This window comes from Neodiprion fabricii, chromosome 3 (assembly GCF_021155785.1).
Source record: "Neodiprion fabricii isolate iyNeoFabr1 chromosome 3, iyNeoFabr1.1, whole genome shotgun sequence".
In the NCBI taxonomy this organism is placed as follows: domain Eukaryota; kingdom Metazoa; phylum Arthropoda; class Insecta; order Hymenoptera; family Diprionidae; genus Neodiprion; species Neodiprion fabricii.
This window is the reverse complement of record NC_060241.1, coordinates 30,596,244-30,617,604: the sequence shown is the minus strand read 5'-3', so window position 1 is coordinate 30,617,604 and position 21,361 is coordinate 30,596,244. Positions and strand designations below refer to the sequence as shown.

The 21,361-nt window shown below is 41.7% G+C and overlaps 1 protein-coding gene across 7 annotated transcripts in view; it reads right to left on the bottom strand.

Moving 5' to 3' along the window:
* LOC124178820 (voltage-dependent calcium channel type A subunit alpha-1) overlaps positions 1-21,361 on the bottom strand; it is a 118,321-nt gene that overhangs the window by 54,143 nt on the left and 42,817 nt on the right. For all 7 annotated transcript variants that reach the window (XM_046562502.1, XM_046562503.1, XM_046562506.1 and 4 more), the window contains exon 3: positions 18,909-19,139. In XM_046562502.1, coding sequence (XP_046418458.1) covers positions 18,909-19,138 — 230 coding nt within the window. In that variant the 5' untranslated portion in view covers position 19,139. The remainder of the gene's footprint in view (positions 1-18,908; positions 19,140-21,361) is intronic.

Below are 21,361 nucleotides of genomic sequence, written 5' to 3'. Positions count from 1 at the left end.
AATTTTTATTCGTTAATATGATCTGTGAAAAGCCAAAACGTTCACAGCTATGATGTAATATTTTTTTCAGTCGATAGGTTGTGTACTAGGGTGTTTCAGAAAAAAACAATTTGCAATTTGTTTGTGTTAAAAGAAAGGTTCTGTCGAAAGATGAGCGTTCCACGTTATGTGGAAGATGGCGCTCAGCTGATTTTCCATTTATATATTTTTTTGACTTACGAAATATCGTAAATAAAATATTTTTTCTATTCCTTAGATCAATCGTAAAGTCAATTTGCGTCACAATGGAGACCCACACTTGTAATATCAAGTCTCTAGTTGATGTTTGAGAAGTGTATGTGACGACTTTTTCATTAATAATTCAATCTCATAAGATAGTTATAATTCAGTACGAACTTTTAACTTAGGAGAATAAGATTCCCGGATGACATGTATATCGTTGTGTTATGGATCGTGGCCTTTGGGTTGAATATAAATGTCAGGAGAGAAATAGTAACCGAAGTGCTACGATGTGTTTCTTGACAAATTCAAAAAATTTTGAAAAAAGGCGAACAATCAAATGAGCGTGATCTTCCACGTAGCTTAGAACGCTCACCTTTTCACAGAATCTTTCTTTTGACCTGAACAAACTTTTTAGGCGGTACCACGGTGGAAAATGCAGAGTCAATTAACCACGTATTATCATCCGTATCCTTCCCAGGAGAACGAGATCAATTTCACTTGAAATTTCTACAGCGTCACGTGCCTTTATTAATCTGCATCCCTCTCACTCCGCGTACACACGTATGTAGAACGTATAGCGCAGTTTCTGAAACGACTCTTCGCACGAGTTAGTTTGCGCGTGGGACACAACAGGACTCCGAACGATATACCCACACCAACACGTATCGTCCGCCTCGCGAATCTCTATATCTAACCGCGGTGACGCCATGGCGCCACGGCTTAAATTCTATATGGCATTTGGAAGATCCGAAAGACGCCAGCTTGGCTAGAGTCGTGCCCACGCAGCCGGTTCTCCGTCTTGATTTTTGGCAAGTATATACCGACGATGTAGGGAGCGATTGAATTGAGGCTGGCTTTTCAGATCTGCCCGGACCGAAGGCGCCACGCTGCTGATGCTACCACCACTATTACTACTGCTACTACTACTAATACTATTGCTACTACCATACACGGCTCTGGGTGATTCCGTAACCGCGCCCTTGGCGAATTCCTGTCGTCTGAACTGCGTGGGTGGGATAACTAGTACTGCAGGTTTCCCTACAACCGATATATATATATCTATATTTCCCGGTTAGAGGTAGAAAGAGTTCTGTACAGGGTTGGTTAGCGCTTCTTCGATCGAATCGATACGAGAATTAAAAACACGCCCAGATTCGTTGTCCGCTCGTCGAAAGCATCAACGATCCCGAATCTTGATCTTTTTTACGCTTATGCAATTTACCCTCCTTCTGTAGGCCATATCGTGCTGGAAACATGACACGCGTATGTGTAACAGAGTGTGGAAATTCCACTCGTACAATTCGATACGGAGCCATGCACGTTATACGGTACAATTGTCGGGAATAATTTGATGCAGATAGGTCACGAGTAACGATGTGCCATTTTCTTGTCCCGCGTAGCTGTATTTCAACCCATGCAAAAATGCAAATGAATACCAAACAGGTAAAAAATTGGGGTCAATTACGTATAAAGCGCTAACGACGCTAACGGTGCAGCAGCAGTAAAAATGCCGTAGAGATTATAATTAATATTGTTATCGAATTGAGCAGAAATATATTTTCGTACCTAACGTGAAACCCCGTCCTCCAATTTCGACTATCCTCGACACGTGGATGCGTATATTTCTCGTACTTTGATTTAAGTCTCTTCTCGGAATGCGCCTTAAGGTCAAACGGCGGTCGTCACTGTGCCTCCGCTACTTGCCAAGTAGTATAGCCGAGGTTGGGTCAGCCGCCGTAATACGCTCGTATAATCCCTATTCCGTGTTTCCTATACAGGGTTAACGCGTACATTATTTTAATCCGTAAGCTAGTCATATTCCCACACTATCTACTAAATGTTCCGAATGATAACTGTTCTAGACCGTTTTACAAATTTTCCTCGCGTTTGTGATGGCGGTAAAGACAGATCGTGCTACAAGGTTTCGACAAGTGACCTTGAAAGATTTATAAAGTCCCAAAAGTAAAACGGAAATTGAAGAAATACCAATCATAGAAAAACAACTTTCAATCACATGAGAATCGGAACGTACTTTGTACGATAGTTAAACAAAAAATATGAAGGAAATGAGCAACACCACGTAATAACTGTTCAGTTAAGAAGGTTGGTTAGCCAAACATTGAAAAGTTTCATTAATTGTATTACGAGGTAGTCGTACATTGAGTATTTATCAAAATATCATATATATATATAAGCTGCGAAGATCTTTTTAAGAATAAAAATATATAATGCTGGAATTATAAACCATCGTTTCAAGATTTTCAAAAACGTAGATTCATTTGATTACATTCTACGATGACTAATTTTCGGTCAGAAGACTATTTTTTACATAGTCACTGAAACATAGTTTCTTTTTTTTTCAATAATCAACTCAATATTGCCATTTACTGATCAAATCAATGTCGGTGTAATGTTGTGAAAGTAAATACTCAACATGCCAACATGACAAAAAAAAAAAACGTACTGACTGTCGATAATAATCTTCTGAATAAAATAATCCTTCGTAGAATGTAATTTAACCTTACATCCAACCGATTTTCAACAATTTTGAAGAGATTTGAAACGGTGTTAGAATACAAAAGCTTTTGTTTATAATTCGGGAATATTTTAGGTTCGTATTTTTGAAGAGATCTTCGTATCTTACGAATATCATAAATTAATAAATGCACCGTGTACGATTATCACGTAATAAAACTAATAAAAAGTATGGTTTTTTGGTGAACCGACCTCGTTAATCAACCTCTCAGTTAACGAGAGACATTTTTCACGATCAAAATAAAGTCACAGCTACACATCGTCTGTTCACTTTGAGATGAAGTTATCCCTGATTATAGATAACCGCGAAGAATTCAGCCGTCTGACAATGCACGTGGTGTTACCACTTGACGAAGGCTGCGTGAGACTGCGCTAGATTTCAGTAGTAGCAAACGTCGTTGGACAGACAGACGGACCGAACTGTGGAGTTTTCCCTTAAATGCCTGATTGCATACGTGTCCCTACTTCTTCGCTGTTCCGGCAGAATTTGACCGAGCACAAAGAGTTTCATTGTCACGAGAAAATAAATAAGTAATATGAATACTTGTAGGACATTAATTTTGATCCAAGACCTCAACGTGTTGAAATGCGACATTTACTGGCATCTGGATTCCAGAATTGAACTCAATTTTATTCCGTGCACAAAATACGACCAAGGGAAAATGCTTTCGGTTTAATTTTTTACACGCGGCGAGTGCGATGATTTAACCCTAGAATTATATAAAGACCCTGGCAATATTAAAAACATTTGTTCGATAATTCGAAGTGCGTATGGTACCTACGTATAAAATTAACGGTAATATAGTAATCGGCGATCGAGGCATCCAATAACCATTGTCCCAATTAATTGGACAAAAATCACTCACGCGTATGGCGTCCAATTATGTTTCCATCGATCTTTATTGAAAAACGGAATATTTCTCGTTTCCATCTGCAGCTCGACTCGGATTATTGATCATTAAAATAATATTCAAGTATCATCATCGATGCCACTTTCCGTCATAAGTAATGTACGCTGCACCCAAATCGTAATTAAAATTTCTAAGAGGATCGAAATAGCGTACATTATACGCATAGATAAGATATCTCACAGTTAAAGCTATTTAATTTCCCATTTTTATTTCGCAACGAAAGGCGCATCGATTGGCAAAAAAATAGCGTCTGGTTGGCGCGACACGAGGTTCGCCTACGTGGCGCCAATGGACGAATTTCAGGGATTTTCCGTATAATACTGATAATCGATCAGAGAAATTATATAAGTGGTTAGTGAAGTGTCTCGCCTTTCAATCAGTTTGCAACGAACGTACATAAAGCGTGAAGTAAAAAAATATTTGAAAAATAATACGCAAAAATACCGGCTCTAAGGGCAAGTAACCGCTATATATCTATTGATCGTTCATTCATGGCGCCTTCCCCCTCTCCCGGCTCGTCTCCTCCACCACCGGCAACCCCCTTCCAAACGCCAGTCGCTCCTTCCACCCTCGGGAAGCTTCTATACTTTAGTCGAACCTGTATAGAGCGGAGTCAGTCCTGCCAACTGAAATCAACCCCTCACAAAACATCACGTGGCGATTCACTGGCGCAGGAATGCCAACGGAACGGGGTCATGCCTATACATATATGCATATAATGTGCGTGACAACGTCGTATGCTACGCATCAATTACATGCAAGGTGTCCTTCGCATGTCCAGTAACCTTATCCATTTTACCGATAAATCTCGAATGATTCGATGCGTTTGCATATTTTTAGCATAAAATCAAGCCTAGGCTAAACGCCGGATATACAGCGTGGTGTAATATAGGCACATTCCTGCAAACGGCTCATAAACGTGCGCAGGGCTGAAAAATTCTCCGCTTATTACGTGACGAAATGAAGACCTGCCGAAACGCAACAAGCATCGTCATATTCGACGGGTGCCGATTTCCCCTCTTGTCGCGAAGAGCATCAAGGGTGTTGTTTCACGGTACGATTTTATATACGCTTATCGTTCCCACATAGTGGAAAGAGGAAACGGAGAAAGGCGTAGGCACAAAAGAGGAGATGGGGACAAAAAACGTGGTGGAAGCCGCTAATTACTCACGATTCTGCATCGCGCTTTCCTAACGCTATTCCCCGCCTATGACCAGCGCGTATGTACGTATCGTAATAGATGCGGTGCGCCCGCTTATACGGACACAGTCAACGTAGGTATTGTTGCGTATGTAGGTCGACGTGGAAATGCGAGCTACTCAATCTCTACGATTGATACCGTGAGCGTAAAATTGCGAATCGACGTGAAGGAGCACGAATCGAAGCAATCGGCAATAACGATATTCCCTGTGGATAACTAGTGAAAAACAATTGAAATTAGTCGAACAAAAACATGCCTAAAGGATTGTGTTCCTCCGCGGTGATTTCTTTCTGATCACAAGCGTGTCGTTCTTCAGGCTCGTAATCTACGTCGGAATGTTTCATTTTCGGTGAAATGAGAAGACAAGAAAAATAAAAAAAATACAAACGAGAGAACTAACTCGTCTCCTTTTTACAAGACGATGTTTTCAAAATGGCTGATCAATTGCCTGCGGAGTGTATTAGCGCGTATAACGGTGCTCGGACAGTAGTCATTCATGGCCATTCGAGCCCCACTGAAATCCTGTATAATCTTGACAGCGAACGTCAAATCCTATTCGCGCAATTCTTCCTCGGTGTCGCTATATATATATACATACGGTATATAGGTATATAGGTATGTATAGATATATGCCTGTTTGCGCAGTCGGTAAAAACTCGGTGAAATAGATTGATGCGTGCGGGATGTTCAGGGCATGGCTATAAAAAACTAACGTTCACCTTCGTCGTTGCGTCATTTTGCATTTAATTGAGAAGATCCATATTATTTGATGCGATACCTTCTGGGAGAAAAAAAGCGAAGAAGGAGAGGGAGAGCATTCGTCAAATATCTGACATTTAAAAAACTATTTTGGGTAATTCAAAGCTGCCAAAAAAAAAAAAAACTTTATGAAAACTAGTTGGACCCGAGGTAACCGGCATTGCACAAGCGCGCGATGAAATTCTGTTCGCACATAAATCTGTTTTTTTTTTCAGGTTAAATACTGCACGGCAATGTTAACACACTCGTATGTCTTTACGCCGATCACGTAATGTGGAACGTTCAGACGCTGTAATGAAAACGATAAAATTAATGGTCGAATAAATGGTGGTTGTTTATTTGTTTCAATATAAGCGAGTGTAACATTGAATTCCAGAGAGAATTTCGTTGAGCGGAAAAAGGAAAAATCATTCCAAACGAATATAACTTCAAACGGATTCTTATTCGCTGGTATACTGATTTTTACGCGATCGTTTCAACGCAGTTCTCAATCATTCTCAGATGATTCAATAACGCGTGATATTTAAAACTCGTAATTTCGTAATTAACTTTTTCACCGTTCGACGAAAATTTGAAACAATTGTATTAATTGTTCATTTTCTCTAGTAAATATGCAATAAAATTATTCGTATAGTAACCCTTTTCAAAATACTAAAGTATGTACTATTTTGTCCAGTATATTGAATGCGAACAAGCGAACGAATCCGTTTAACACATCGAAACATCGTAAAATTCTGGGCAAATTAGGTTCGAAAATAAAATAGCGCCTTTTCGTATAACCTAAAGAGAGAAAAAAAATTTGACCGAATTTTCCAATATCGAAATCTAGCGTATGCAGCGCGTTTTCGCGTACGCTTTTCTGGGCGGTTTCCCCGAAGCCAAAGAGAACTTGGCATGAAATTTATTTTCCCTCTGCTCCGACTCGAACGACCTGAGAAGAAATAAGCGTGTAATATCTCCTCAAGAAAAAAAAAGTTACAAAAGAAAAAACGACAACTGTCAAGCCTGCGTTTCGATCGTAGTAAAATGTATACGGTAAAATCCAGCGCTCCGATTTTACCCATAATTATCAATTTTCACCCACAGACGAATGGGGATTTCATTTCTTTTCCAACGCTTTCGCGATGGCACGGTGTACATGGTCCGAATAATTCGGTGCTCCAGTGCGAAACAAGGCTAAAATTCTACGCCCAAAAATCCCTGATTTTTTCTTACGATTCCCCCGACTGCCCATGGCTAAAAATCGCCTAGCAGTGTAGTTTTTGGGTGATATTCCGTACGTCACTCACCTCTAGAGGGAGGCAGGGGCTAGATGCGGCCATGTTCCTACATGCGTTCAGGACTCTGCCCCGCTGGCGTATCTGCTGGCTGATCCGGCAAGCACTTTCAACCTGCACCTATTTTACACTTCGTTCACACCGTCGTAAACACTCCACGCACTTTATCCACCACTGTATCTGTGCATAGCACCCGTTCGCGAGAGCTTGCCTCGATTCCGTCCCCGTAAAAGCCCCTCAGTCTGGTAGAAAGTCTGACACTATCTCTACTCGAGCCGTTCGCTCGTGGCCGCTGGGACGGTCGGACGGTGCCTCTACTCGACAAAGTATTTCTCTCTCAGTCTCTCATTCACTCTACTCCCTCGCTCGCTCCGCCACCCTCGTACCTCCCTCTTTCTACCCTCCGAGGGCTCTGTCACTCGCGAACCGCAGTGCCGTATCAAAACGGGGCGCCCCTCCCCCCCTCGCGGCAAAGCTCACGTGGGATCAGGCGCAGAGACGGAGTCGACGCCATCTCGTGGCGGAATAATCGCCACTGGAAGGAAGTCGCCGGCTTTGGTTTGCAGTCGAATTCGCTTTTCACCCTCCTCGTTAAGTCTGGGCAAAAAGCCTGCCAACAACTTGCACGCACTTGTAATATCTGTCCCTTAAGGTATTCTTGTACATATAATTCGCCACAATCGATCAGCTGATTATTTTATTAGCCACTCCCGCATTTTTCATCTCAATAGAATACGAAACGATCGTTCTCCGCGTTTTTAATTCCTTGGAATAAGTGTAAACTAAAAAAAAAAAAAAAATTTGTCTCCAAAATCGGCACGGGGTAAATTTTGTTGTTTCAAACGTCTTGGAATCAGTTTGCTATCGATCAGTTCATGAAACAATGATTGTTGTCTTACGACTCAACAGAGGCGAAATATTCGGAAGACTGACCAGTTAGGGGTGGTTCTCGTTTGATTTGAAATAAGCTCGCGCGCTTGCAGGTCAACGCTGGGAAAAGCTCTTGATTCGTTTGCCGGATTGTCGCCAGATGTCATCGGATACGCAGCGGTTGCGGAGGTGTGCGTTGGGAGGGAAGGTTCGGTGAGAGGGCTTCTTCGAGGGTGTATGTTTAACCGATACTGCGCGGGGTTGCGAGGCATGCGCCCGTCGAGATAGGCGAAGGAACGTAGGAAGAGGACCGAAATTTAGGGGCGTAGCTCAGACCCGACGAGCCACGTGTTAAGCCGTTGAGAAATTTCCCTAAAAGCTGCAAATTTTCATCACGCCAACAATCCTCATCGAGTATTTATACATCGTTATTAATTCACGTATGCGATTTTCAATCTACAGCTTTTCGTCCCTCTTTGCCCAACCACAAACTTTACGTTATTAAAAAATTACACTCCGAAATTATAAATTATAGTTAAATTATATATATACACCACGTACCACGTACACATAGACGTCTTGTGAAAACCAAATGAGGAATGAATTTGAACGGTTTGTCATTGCGGTCTCGACTTACGCACGCACGATCGTAATTTTCGGAGTATAAATAGAGTAATAAGCCGTGATAGATTTAATTCTGAATACACCGACTTTCATGTCGACTAAACAAAGTAGTTTCTTCTTTTGTGTTTCGAGTGCAGGCACGCTGCAGAGGGCTGGTATATTAACGGGAACTGTAAAATGAGCTATGTCACGCATCGTGAAAAATTCACCGATGCAAGATATTAGCAAATGACCCGGGCAATTGCAACATAAAGTTTTTTTTTTAAACAGTAAACCTGCAGCCATGGACTAAAAAGTTTTATTGCGAATTGATATATCGATTGGAATCCTCCAAGCACGTACTAGTTTGACCCTTCAGTTTTTTACTTTTCATTAGTTTATCGTTCGTGAATGGTAGATGTAGGTTATACAAGAAGTATTCATTCGATAATTTACCTGCGCAGAATGTGAAGCTGGGCTAATTGGGTCGAAAATCAACCTATACATACGACACAATATATGCACCTCCGAACTCGATCCACGGTATGAAAAATTAAAATAAAGTGAAAATAAAAAGAGTGAAAAGATATCACCTTTTGGAGGATTAAACGTTTCCGTGACCTGCTCAACCTCACGTATACCATGAAAACCGAGCATGCATGTGATGTCGCGGACTTTGATTGACTGGTGAGAATTAATTAGGCATTCCTATGAATACCCCAACCCGGAACACACCGTATATCCAAAAAACAAAAACAAAAAGAAAAAAAAAACAGAAAAAATCCGGCCGCCGACAGCTACAGGGAGATGAAAATCGAACGAAACAAGTATTTTTCGACCGAGTAATTTTCAACTACGGACGTGTAGGGGTGAAAATGGGGAGGGTGGTCGAACCTCGCGGCCGGTAGGTAGTCGCGATGGGAGGTCAAATCACGTTGTAATTCGTCGCGTATGCATCGCGGTTCTTCGGCTCCGGGTTGCGGGAGTGCGGTGACCCAGTGCTCCACATTCGTCGACGGCCTCGTTGGAAGTTCGAACCTTGAAGGTGGATTCTATGGTTCCGTAGTTCTGGCATGAGGCGCTCACCCCCTCCGGAAAAGAGAGTCGGCATGCGATACCCATGATTAACTTAACGACTTGCACTGTATGCAAGTCTCGGTTAACAAAACACGACAATCAACACCCTGCAGTGGAAACTTTTGCACGGCAGTGACGTGCGTGAAAAACATGAATAGTAAAATGGCAGGGAAATTTCTCTATCGAATTGAGCAGACGAAGCGACAACATTTACCTTGCCTTCGATTTACTCGATATTTCGATATAGCAAATTTTCACAGGTTGCGGATCAAGAATCTGAACTCCAAATTTGGGAATTCAAAATGCAAGAAGTTACTTGATTTGAACGAAACTTTGGTAATTGGAGGTTTTTCAGAAATTAAAACTTAAAAAATTGTATGTTCGGATCCAGTCAGCCTTTTCTGAACTTATGTACTTTGAGTTCAGATCCGTAACACTGATCCTAAAAATCCTCGAGTTTGAAACGTCGAGTAGATCGGAGATATGGAAAAATGTTGTTGCATCATAGCTTCGTCACTGTACAGTACGGGGTGAAGAAATTTCATTTATTTTCACTGATTGTGAGTAGCCTCATTATTCATACATAACATTGCTACGGATTTACTGTCCGCGAGTAACGTGACACTCCGTACAGTTTCAGTCGACACCGTGCCCGCAATTCGTTGAAAAGAAGCTTTTTAATAAATTGCAAATGTTCTCATATATCATAGACTAAACTGTACCTGCATTTTTCAACGGAAAAACACGTCATGTACCATATAAATATAGAGCAGCTAAACAGGTAACGATGACAGGCGGGTGACGATGCCGTTAAATACCTCGTGAAAGCTCGGATTATCGGGTGCTTCAAGTTTTTAAACCGCACGTCGCGAGGTCGGTTGTAATGTGTAACAGACTCAGTGATTTCTTGTAGAGAATCTGGTATTTACTTGTCCCTGAGAGAGTTAATCGGTATGTAAATTCTGCGAAAACTTTAACCATTCGGATAACCTGCAGCGCGTGTATAAATGATGGACAGTATAATTACGATATCTGTATATAAACGATCGCACGTTTAACAGCTTACAAACTAACAATAAATACGTTTAAGCTTTATTGCATTTCAACATTGCTGTTTGTTTATTCTATAGCATACACAATGACTCAGGGATCATTTCAGCTTGACTCAACCATACTGCTACGATTGTGCCTTTCTGAGTTTTTTGGGGGTGGAAAACGTACGTTGTGGTGCACTATATGACCCAGAGAATAATGGATTTACGGCAATCAGATTCAGTCTGATTTTTCAGATGGCGAAGTACACGGTGGTAGGAACATTGTAATAATTTTACAAAAAAAAAAAAAAAGAGCAACTAACGTTTCACCTCGTGCCATTGAAATTATTCCGCACTTTGTTGCAAGAGTGTGCAAGAATTGCGGTAGACATAATCGCTGATATGTACTTTTCGGTAAATGAGAAATATCTTAGGTACCTACCTACACGGAACGGGGACAAAACTTGGCAGTAAGAACGTCGAATCAGACGACGAGGGTTATAGGAAAATTTATAATGTCACCGAAACTTTTGGTAAATTGGTCTAATTACTAAGCACGAAGAGCAGTCGAGTCCAGTAAGCTTAGTAATTACTAGTGATATATGACTGGCTTAACTAGACTCCTTCGAGTCGTCGAACTTTGTTTTCCTAGACCATCTATAGCCAATTGTTACCTAACAAACTGGTTATTTTAGGTAACAAAATAAAAAATACGACCAACAATAAGTACTCGAAGAAGAAAAAATAAAGAAAACAAAAAAACCAACAACAACGTATTTCCAGTTCCAGATTCTAGAAGAATTATAAACCACTTCGGGGTATCCTCCACGCCTGTCGAGGAAAATACGTCGTCACGCCGCTTTTCCGGATAACTTTTTTCCATAATGAAAATTCCTCCGCTGCGCGAAGCGTTAATGACGACGATCGTTTCTTGATTTTTAAAACAGCAAAAATAGCACGGTGTTTCCAAGGCATGGCATGAGATCAGGGGGGAAGAACGAATACGACGGGGTAAAGAAGCTAACAGCCAGCAGGGGTGACTCGGGTGAGGTTAGGACGGTTAGGGGTTGACAGGGAGGGGGAGGGAAAACGCGAATCTGGGTCGCCATGCACCACGATCGGGGTTTGAACTCGGTCAAGTTTCCCGTACCTGCAGGCTACCTCAACGATGTATTTGATAGGTACATTATTATTTTCAAACGAATCTTCCGGGGTATGGTACATGCATTAACCGAGATTCCTCAAAATCAACGCTACTACTGGATATAACGGATTCGGTGTAGGATTTTTGTTGCTCGTGGTGTGAGTTTCTTTTTTCTTTCCTCTCTCATCGAAGAGAATTCGCCGGTCCCAGGCATGCAAATATTATGAGGCTTTGTAAAAACGCATTATCGTTAAACAATATAAATGAAACTTTAATGCTCCGATATTTGATCGGTCGATTGAGCAATTTTCGATTATAATAGTGAAAATTTAATTAACACAAAACCAGTCCGTGATTAGTTTTAATGCGTATCTGTATCGCTGACAACGAATACGTAACCATGTCTATCCTCTTTCCTTGTTGCCATTCTACCAAGTTGTTGTAACTCTGCCTACCTTACCTTACAGTACATTGTTTCCCTTGGAAGTGACTTAATTGTACACGTATAAAATATAATTGAAAATCGTCGCACAAGTTAAGATAAGGTTTTGCGATACGAGTTTAAGCCCCGCTAATGTTGACGGCAGTACTTATGAAGAGTTGTAATTATTTTCTTGTTAGGACAAAAAAGAAATTGAAAGAAAAAACAATAATCTCCGATCCCTTTGCTATAACAATAACGGTTGCGGTACATGAGGATATTGTTAAATTGAAAACAGAAGATGAACAAAGAAATATAATGTAAGCAAAATGGAAAAAAAAAACTCTAAAAAAAAAAACAAAAAAAAAAAACAACAACAACAACGAAATGTAGAGAGCTCTCTCGTAATCGCTCGAATTATAAATCCCTGATGCAGGTATATAACAACACTGCGAAACTGCACGGGGGAACAATAAATGCAACGAGGTATACTTCACTCGAAGTCTGAGAGGCAACCCCTTATTCATCTCTTCTTCGTTCCCGATGGGATCCGCGAGGCCGGAGGCAAGAGGCGCCACGAGATGGGGCGAAAAAGGGAGAAGAAGGGGTTGGGGGCGCGGGTGGATGAAAGAGGAGGTAACCTGCAGGTACGCGGAAGGGATGAGGAGTCGAAGAGAGGAGGGGGTTGGTAGGGGGAGGGCTGGAAGTCTGGGGACGGAGGCAGCTACCCAGGAGGGAGAAAATGTAGGACATCGAACTCTCCCCTGCAGGGTGCTGCCTTCGCCTCTTTCCCTTTTTCCTCCTGCTCCTCCTTCTCTCGCCGTCCGCGTCCGGCCATCAGCCGGCTGCACGTATTTCCCTGCCTGCCTAGCCTCGTCTTCGTGTTGAAAACACATTCGCCCTACCGCGTTATATCGCACGCTGCACATCTGTGTTACACGCAAGACACTCTTTTCATCGCTGCTCTACGCGGCATATCCGAGGCGTTGATGATCATGATGCACTCTCCGCACATGTGTGAGGCACGTACGTACGTGCGCCACCTACGGATCCGAGCACCACGTGTACGTACTCGCATTGTATTAAAAGCGTACATGCAACAGTATGCGATAAATGCACACCTAGGATGTAGGTACGCGGCAAAAAGCGCTTACCTATTATTGTTCTCATCAATGCATCACACGGGGTAATTGAAACGTCAAGCTGGGGACACCTATCATGTGCATGCATACCTGTACGTATTGTACCTAGCCATTGATATGTATAACGTTCGGTACTATTATAGAAAAAGAAAAACAACTCATAATCTTGCCAACGAGAATATCGCCGCTTCGGGCTGACGTTCACTAGACCCCCCCCCCCCCCCATCCCCCGTCCCTTCACGCTGTACGGAACTGCGACCTCGATTGCCTGAAAAAAGAAATTTTCATACTTCGGTTGGTCGTTTGCGAGAAACGAACCGGCCTGGCGCTACATATTCATTACAGTATTCCGGCGGATAAAATTGAAACTGCAGATTTACGGAAGTCCATCTGCGGCGGCAATAATTGTGATCTAAGGATCGATCCCGGTCCGTTTGATTCACTTGTGTGAGGAAGGGAAGGAGGGAGAGGGCGGAGGAGATTCGGGAGGAATAGTAAAGAAAGGAATCACCTGACACGATAACGATTGAAAAATATTCTTCACGCTACTCGCAGATGAACAAGTAATCCTTCACGCGGTTCAAAACGCGCGAGCCCATTGCACCAGACCTAATAGGGTTCGGATGGATTGACCCAAGAAGCCCTAAAGCGGCCGGAAGCGGGTGCAACGTACGTACGTTGGAACTCGCGTAAATCCGCGATAGGCGACTTGATATAAACAGGACGAAAAAAAAAACAACGTGGTGAAAATATAACGGGTGACAAGAGCATGCGCGTAAACGGAATATACTTGTTGTGAATATTATGACGTAGGCAAAATTGCGGCGAACGGGAAAAACTGCAGGGAGTGTTATATTTTTGAAACTAATCAACCCTGTACTTGCTGTGTGCGAGCCTTGAGGTAGGTTTCACCTGAACTCGACCGGCAGGCTAGCTCGGTATGCGTGACGTCACAAAGCCTTTGACTAATCAATCGAATGATTAGATCAGAATCTCGCGTTAGGAAAAGGGTGGATAAAAATATTTTCACAGAGTGCACGACGATGGGCGAAGTTCCTTGCATTGTACAGCGTCGGAAGAGCTCGTAATAAATATGCATCAAGATCGGGGAGCAACTGCGAATGATATACATGGGAAATAATTGCTATCTACAATTGCATATTATAGTAACAGCAAATTTTTATAACGAATGCCGACAGATTCATGCCGGATATTGGCGAATGTACGAATGAAAAGTAAATAATTAAAACAAAAATGACAATAATTGTAACCACTAGACACGCGATCAAATTGAATCGTCGACCTTCGCTTGTTTAGCGTTATAATACAAAAGGTAGAGGCTTAGATGACGGTTGCGTATAACGTACACGGGTATGAGACACGCGCGTTTTGTGCCTCGTAAAATATTTTCCTCGTAACCTCATCGTTGTACGAGCAACTATAGGCATGTACATATGGCAGAATTATATTGATTGATCGTGTACCTGCGTAATTATATCCATACTTGATAAAAGACGCATTCGTTAATCCGGAGGCGGTCATGGAAAAGGGAAAATATCGTCGCGGTCAAGTTATATATTTTTCTAAAATAAAATTTCCTACAGCATCAAGAACCTGAGTGCACTTTGCGAATTGCTCAACTATTGTAAGATCTCCTTCTACTGATTATCAGAACTTTATAATTTAACTTTCTCATTTTTATCTTTTCGTTTTTTTTAATCTATGTAACGCTGTGCTAGAAAATATGATCAACAAATAGGAAAAGATTTTAACTTGAAAGGAATTATAACGTCGGTGAGTGAAAATCCATTTCATTAAAGAGTTGGAAGATAATGTATAGGGGGAGACCGGGACAATAACGGTACTTTAGTTGAAAATTGGAAATCGCGAGGAAAACCGACTGGTGATCGAAATCCTGATTATTCTACTTTTCCTACGTTACTGAAGGATAACAAGTTCAAAAAATCATCAAAACTCTTTGGGTGAAAAGGAAATGAGTACAGAAAATAGTTAGCAAAAATTGACGCGATTTTTGTTTATATTCTTGATTTCCCAGATGTTCTTGGTTTGAAAACTGCTGTGAATACTTTGTAATACATGTATGTAATTTCGAGGAGCCATTTACTTGAAAATCACATGAATGATTCCGATACATTAATATTGACTTCCTGTGATTCCTATTCATTTCTACCTCGTCGTGCAATTTCGATTAATTTCCAATGTAACCTCTGATTTTCAATGATTTCCTAACGTTCTAAGCGATTTTCAGCGGTTTCCAGATAGGACCATATCACGTTGAATCACAACAAATCACTACAAATCACCCGGAATGTTGAAAAATCGTCGGAATTAAATGGAAATCTCTAGAATGTTAATAAATTTTAACCATGCGACGTTTACCACAATCCTCACAACAACAATTTTCACGATTTCCAACGCTTCGCCACGCGACTTCTTCACAGATACCAAGCGATTTCAAGCGATTCGCTGTGATTTCCAATGATTCAAGTTACCTCGATTGATTCCGCCCAGTTAATATACATATTTCATAAAAATTTCCCATCAATAATTAAGTATCTTGAACATTAACCATAAGATTTCGAAATTTTTAAACTACGTCTTCCCCTCGCGTGTAAATACGTTGCAAAATTTCGCTCGGTTGACCGTTTCGCCCCAGCCACCCCTGTTCGGGGCTTGATAAGGGAGGGGGCAGGGGGATGTAAGCCTGCATTTATATCAGCCTGATCGGCATCCTCGTATTCGAATGCGTCTCGTCACTTTCTCTTGTCTCCTCGTGGCTCCCAGACGGAGAGAGACGTACGAGCCGGATAGGCCGAGAAAGAGGGATAGAGAGACGCCACGCGCAATGCGGGTATTGATTCACGACGCCAGGGCGCCTCTCTCCTGCCTGCTGCCTGCCGACTGCCTGCTAGCTAGCTTGCTTGCCAGCTTGCTTGCCAGCTTGCTTGCTTGCCTTTGCTGCCCCCGTATAGCAAGTCGAGCTTTTTATTTCAGCTTCGCTTCAACGGTCACCCGATATACGCGTATGTATAATGCACATTAGCGGCAGTACAGTTGAGCTGCGGGTGTAAATGTAACCAACGCATTGCAATATCGATGGCCGCTTCGAGTCACAACGCCGAATTTACACTGTAACCTACTTCGAGTACTTTACGGAGGGTGGGGAATTTTTAATCCGTGTTAAGATGTATGTACTTTTGTTCTCCAGCCTTTCCGCATACGGTCAAAAACGAATTATAATGCAGATTTTTAGGTGTAGAAAACTGGTGTGCGTACATTGATCTCAAAAACCATGCATTTTTCGCCACGGTAAGTCTGCGATTACCGGAATTTAAGACATTCCTTCTCGCATCTTTTTTCAACGAGCTATAAATTTGTCGGGAAAAACAATATTTCTTAATCAAATGTGAAAAAGGAAGAGAACCAAATCGCGCGTCGAACGAAACCTGCCACTTTAGAGGTGACTGAACAAAGACGAATAGGTATGTATAATGTATGTGTGCATTCGGGCCATTCCTCAATGAAATTCCAACTGATTGTGAAACGTAGAATATGACATATAAATACTACAAGCACTATCCCAACGGGAATAATGTGAGAACAGAGTATCATCCTACATCACACAGTTTCGACGAAGAATTTTGCACTAAGTCTCATGTAGTCTAGTAAAATAAATATGAGAAACACATAGCTTGTCGAAATATTGTATATTTAGTAATACGCTTTACACTGTTTGTAAACCGCCAATTCAAAAAATTGCTCAGATGCGTTATATAAAAATTTAAAAAATGAGCAAACTATAATTAGGTTCAAATATCAGTCTGACTAGGCGGTCAAGGCAATACAACGAAGCAAATAACTATTGAACTAGAAAAGAAGTGTTCCGAAGTCCGAAAAATGGTAAATGAAGAGAATCATAATGAAGCACATTCAGCCGCAAGTATACGTAGACCTAATTGGCTGTATATTACGAGTAAATCTGGAGGCTTTACTGCAGTACTTGGGCAGAATAATTGAACTTTACGTAACGGGCAACGACAGTCTGAGCTAAAAACATAAAGTAAGAAGAAACGATCGAAGGTGTGATCGATACTGTCATTCGTCGACGCATTTAACTATCCGCTAGGTACAGCAGGGCGAACACCTTACCGCGAGCGTCGGATGTTAATTCGAGTTGCAGTAGTAAGAGTAATGTCTGGGTCAGACAGCGATTTGGCGCCAGCTTGCGGCACTCTCGGCGAATTGCAGAAGCTTCGAATATCGCACGGATGTATGTAATCGATCACCCCGGTTTGCGTGCTCGAAAATTTCTGCACTCCCGAGGTAAAATTTTCCACAAAGAACGACTGAGCAGGGAAAATTGTGAAAGAACAAAGATAGGTAAGAGTCAATTTACCCCTGGGAAAACGATGTTGTAATTGTATTCTCTATCCTTCCTTGGTAAGGCTTTGTAATTTGTTACCATCGGTGAAAAGCTCGCGGAATACCGTCGCAGCCGATGCGGTAGTTTCCTGCAGAGCGAGCTTTTAGATACATGTGTAAGAAAAGCTCTGAATCCGTTTTACCGACGGTCGTGGCACGGGATGAGGTTCAAGCTTTTCCGTTCTTCGCTGAAATCTGCGCGATCGACGTTCGCGTGCTTTTAGCGGAGATTCTTGCATTACAAATCGCTACAGAAATTTCTCAAGGCAAGGTTACCGCGAGGATTTATTGATGAAAATTGTCGTTGTACCAGCTAGAAAATCACAAAAATTTATGTAGATTTGACCTTCTCTTCGCGGCATTAAGAAAATTATCCCTCCTTTGAATTCGTCTGTTTCCATTGATCAGCGACATTATTTCCAAGTTTCGTACAAAGTTGAGACAAATTTCATCTTTCACATTTAATCTACAAACGGTATACGGAACCATGTGATTGGACCAATTTCCCGGCCAAGTATCAAAGGTCTTTGACGAGCGACGCGGTCTCTACCTCTTAAAACGAATTATTTTCACTCGGAATGTATCAAAATCCGTGAGGCGAAAGCTGTATTCTTTTGATACTGAAATCACTGGTTAAAATATGGTGGATATTACTTTATCGCCCTTTATACCCTCGTACGTACCCAACATGACCAGAAATTATAATTGCACGAGCAAAGTAATAGCAGCCGCGAATCTCCCGGATTCGAAATACAATTTCCTAAAAATAATATTCCCAAATTTTTAAGTTGTGAAATACCTTATGTATCCCTTATTTATTCGTAAATTTACTCTTGCGATGAAATTTGATTTTTTCTCCGTATACGCGTATAAAGTCAAGAAAACCCGCAAAAATAAACAGGTCATATTTTTTCTTTTCTTATTTAAACAAATATTGAATCAGATATACAGCGGATAGACTCGTATATCTGTAAGATACAAAAAAATCTGTGTAATTCGATAGTTCATTTGACACCGTTACAAAATTGTATTTTTTGTCAAAAAATAGAAAAAATATTACCTGATTATACGAGACCCTTAATTTACGTCGTTAAGCTTGATAGACACAAATGAAAATTGAATTTTTAACAAACGATTCGTGCCTAGACCCGAATTCGGGTGAAATCCATACGAAACACCACACATAAATCTATGGTAACCTCCTGAAACGAACAAACGTCACGTTTCCATGCATATTCAGAGACGCCAGTGTGTTATATGGGTACTCACATGATGTCCCCCAGCTTGAGCCTGGTCTGGATAAGTGCACAGCTCTTGTGGTCGCTGGTTGTGACAGCCCGGCGTCGGCGGGTATACCTGGGTCCATCCGGAGGGACCGCGGCGGCGTCCCCCGGGAGCAGATGGGCCCCATAGGGCATCGGGCCCACGCCCCCGCGCACCATGGGACTGCTGCCCCGTCGGCGCGTAGAGAGGTGTCGGCCTCCAACGCCGCCCAACATCCTAGGGGGCAAAAAATCGGGGCTTCGTGTGAATGGCCTCGATACAATGGTTCGAACAATTTCACCGTAACATATGCGCGCATTTTTTAATCTTCGGGCACTATTTTGGAACGATACAAAGTTATATTCGAGGGGCGAGAGAGGGGGAGGGGGAGAGGGAAGGATGGTGATCGTTGTAGTAAAGCTTGAGAAAGTTCATGATTATTTCCCACTGGAGGGTTGTGTTCATTCTCAATAATGAACTGGCGAGATTGATCCAGGGAGCGTAATCACAAGGTTGCGTCAAGACTTTGGCGGAAAATTTGAATTTCTAGTTGCCGGATTATCTGACGGGAAGTTATGCAGGCGAGGGTGCGTTTCTCTGGCTTGGCTGCCGTTGAATACTTCATTATTTAATTAACACGCGTTTTCAAACCACCCGTCATTTACAAGAATCTCTCCGTACAAACAATTTTCATATTTCTCATTTTTCCTGGTAGGTTTCTTCTTTCCTCTTTTCTCAGCGTACAGTAGCTCGCCTTTGAAATTTGATTATATTTGGCAGTCAGAATTTGTTTGAAATTTATGCGATTCCGCGCAAGCCTGAAGCATAAACCTAAATACTGTTGAAAATAAGATCGTTGTGTAACCGTTTAGCAGCAATGATTATGAGCACGATTTGAATTCTTCACATCCGTGACAGTACCAATTTACGATCTTTCCGTTCTCACCTTCGGGGAATAATTTTTCATTTCTGTGGCAAGCGGGAAAAGAGAGGGAAAGTCAGAAACGAGAGTTCAACAAAGAGAATATTAAAATCTGAGATAATCAATTTGCGTGAGTAGGAGTAGTGCAGGTGAAGTCTGGCTTCCGCCGCTGCGCAAAACTCACGATTAGACTTCCGTTAGTGGGTACCTTTGTCAAAGCTGCGTGTCAAGTTTTTCTTAGGGTCGGCTGGTAGTAGCTGGTGAGTTGTGAGTCACAGCACGCTATAATAAGAATTATTTCCTGGGCAAAGTTTTATCGGTAATTATCTGGCCCAGATTTATATTCGTCGGTTTTAATTTACCTAAAATTTAGCCCCTCCCTTCATTTTATTATATACAATTATTATAATCTGCAACTACTTCGCGACCGTATATTCATAATTATTTTACAACTTTTTGTTTGTTTCTTTTCTTTTCAAATTGTACAAACAAGTCGCTTAATTGTATTGAAAAAATATTATTGACGACGAGATGGTTCGGAGCGTTGAATATATGCGCGTTGCCAATGGAAACCCCGCTTTGTGTATGCCGAGTGAAAATACCCCTGTAATGGAGGAAAATATTCCTTCCTTCGAAGATACGCTTTCAACGATATTTTCACCTTTAATCGCTAATCGCTCCTATTTATAAATTAACTCAATTTAGCGTCATTTATTTTCAATGCAAATATCGTCAGCCTTCGATTACGAACGTGACCAAAACATGATGTTAAACTGTTAAAAATTGTTAGTAAGGTGCGCCCAATATCGAAGGACGAATTAAAGTAGAATTATAAAAACTTAGTACTGAGTATACAGCAATCTCGTGTTTAAAATAAATACAATGACAGTATCAGACTTACAAAAATTCGTTAAGGACCTAAATCATTGCCGCATTCGATTATAAAAGCCCCGTCAGGATGCTGCATAAAATATGGATAGTAAATCGCAGACGCGTAGTATTACAAGAAAGTGTGATCGCACGAGTCGCCTAAGAAATGCATGCTTGGGATGATTAGGTTTTAAAAAAAGAAATCCAAACACGCGGAGTGTGAAAGAGAGGCGGTATTATACGCTAGACAAGGCGAGTTGGCGGACCGAGCGAACATCCGAGTATCAAGTTTTGAATCTCATTACAAGTTCCTTAAAGTTGTCTTACGGCAACATCGCCTGTATACAGGTTGGCTTTTACGCCCTTGATGCCTGTCCGTAAGTTCTCTGCATGACAGTGCATGCCGTTGAAACTTGACTACACTCAATGCCTAATTGCTTTTATAGAAGTGGTCGAATACACGTAGCGCCGATACGGAGCGCGGAAGCCGGCTTCTATTCTTCGTCCCGGGTTCGCCGCTGGGCAGCAATGCTATTTTCCATGAAATATGACCGACGGAAGTTATGGTTAGGTGACAAATGAGTTAGCCTATCTTTGACGATGAGGGTATACACTCGAACTAATAGAGATGGGAAATTAGTTTTACCCCGAACGAATTGTGCCCGTG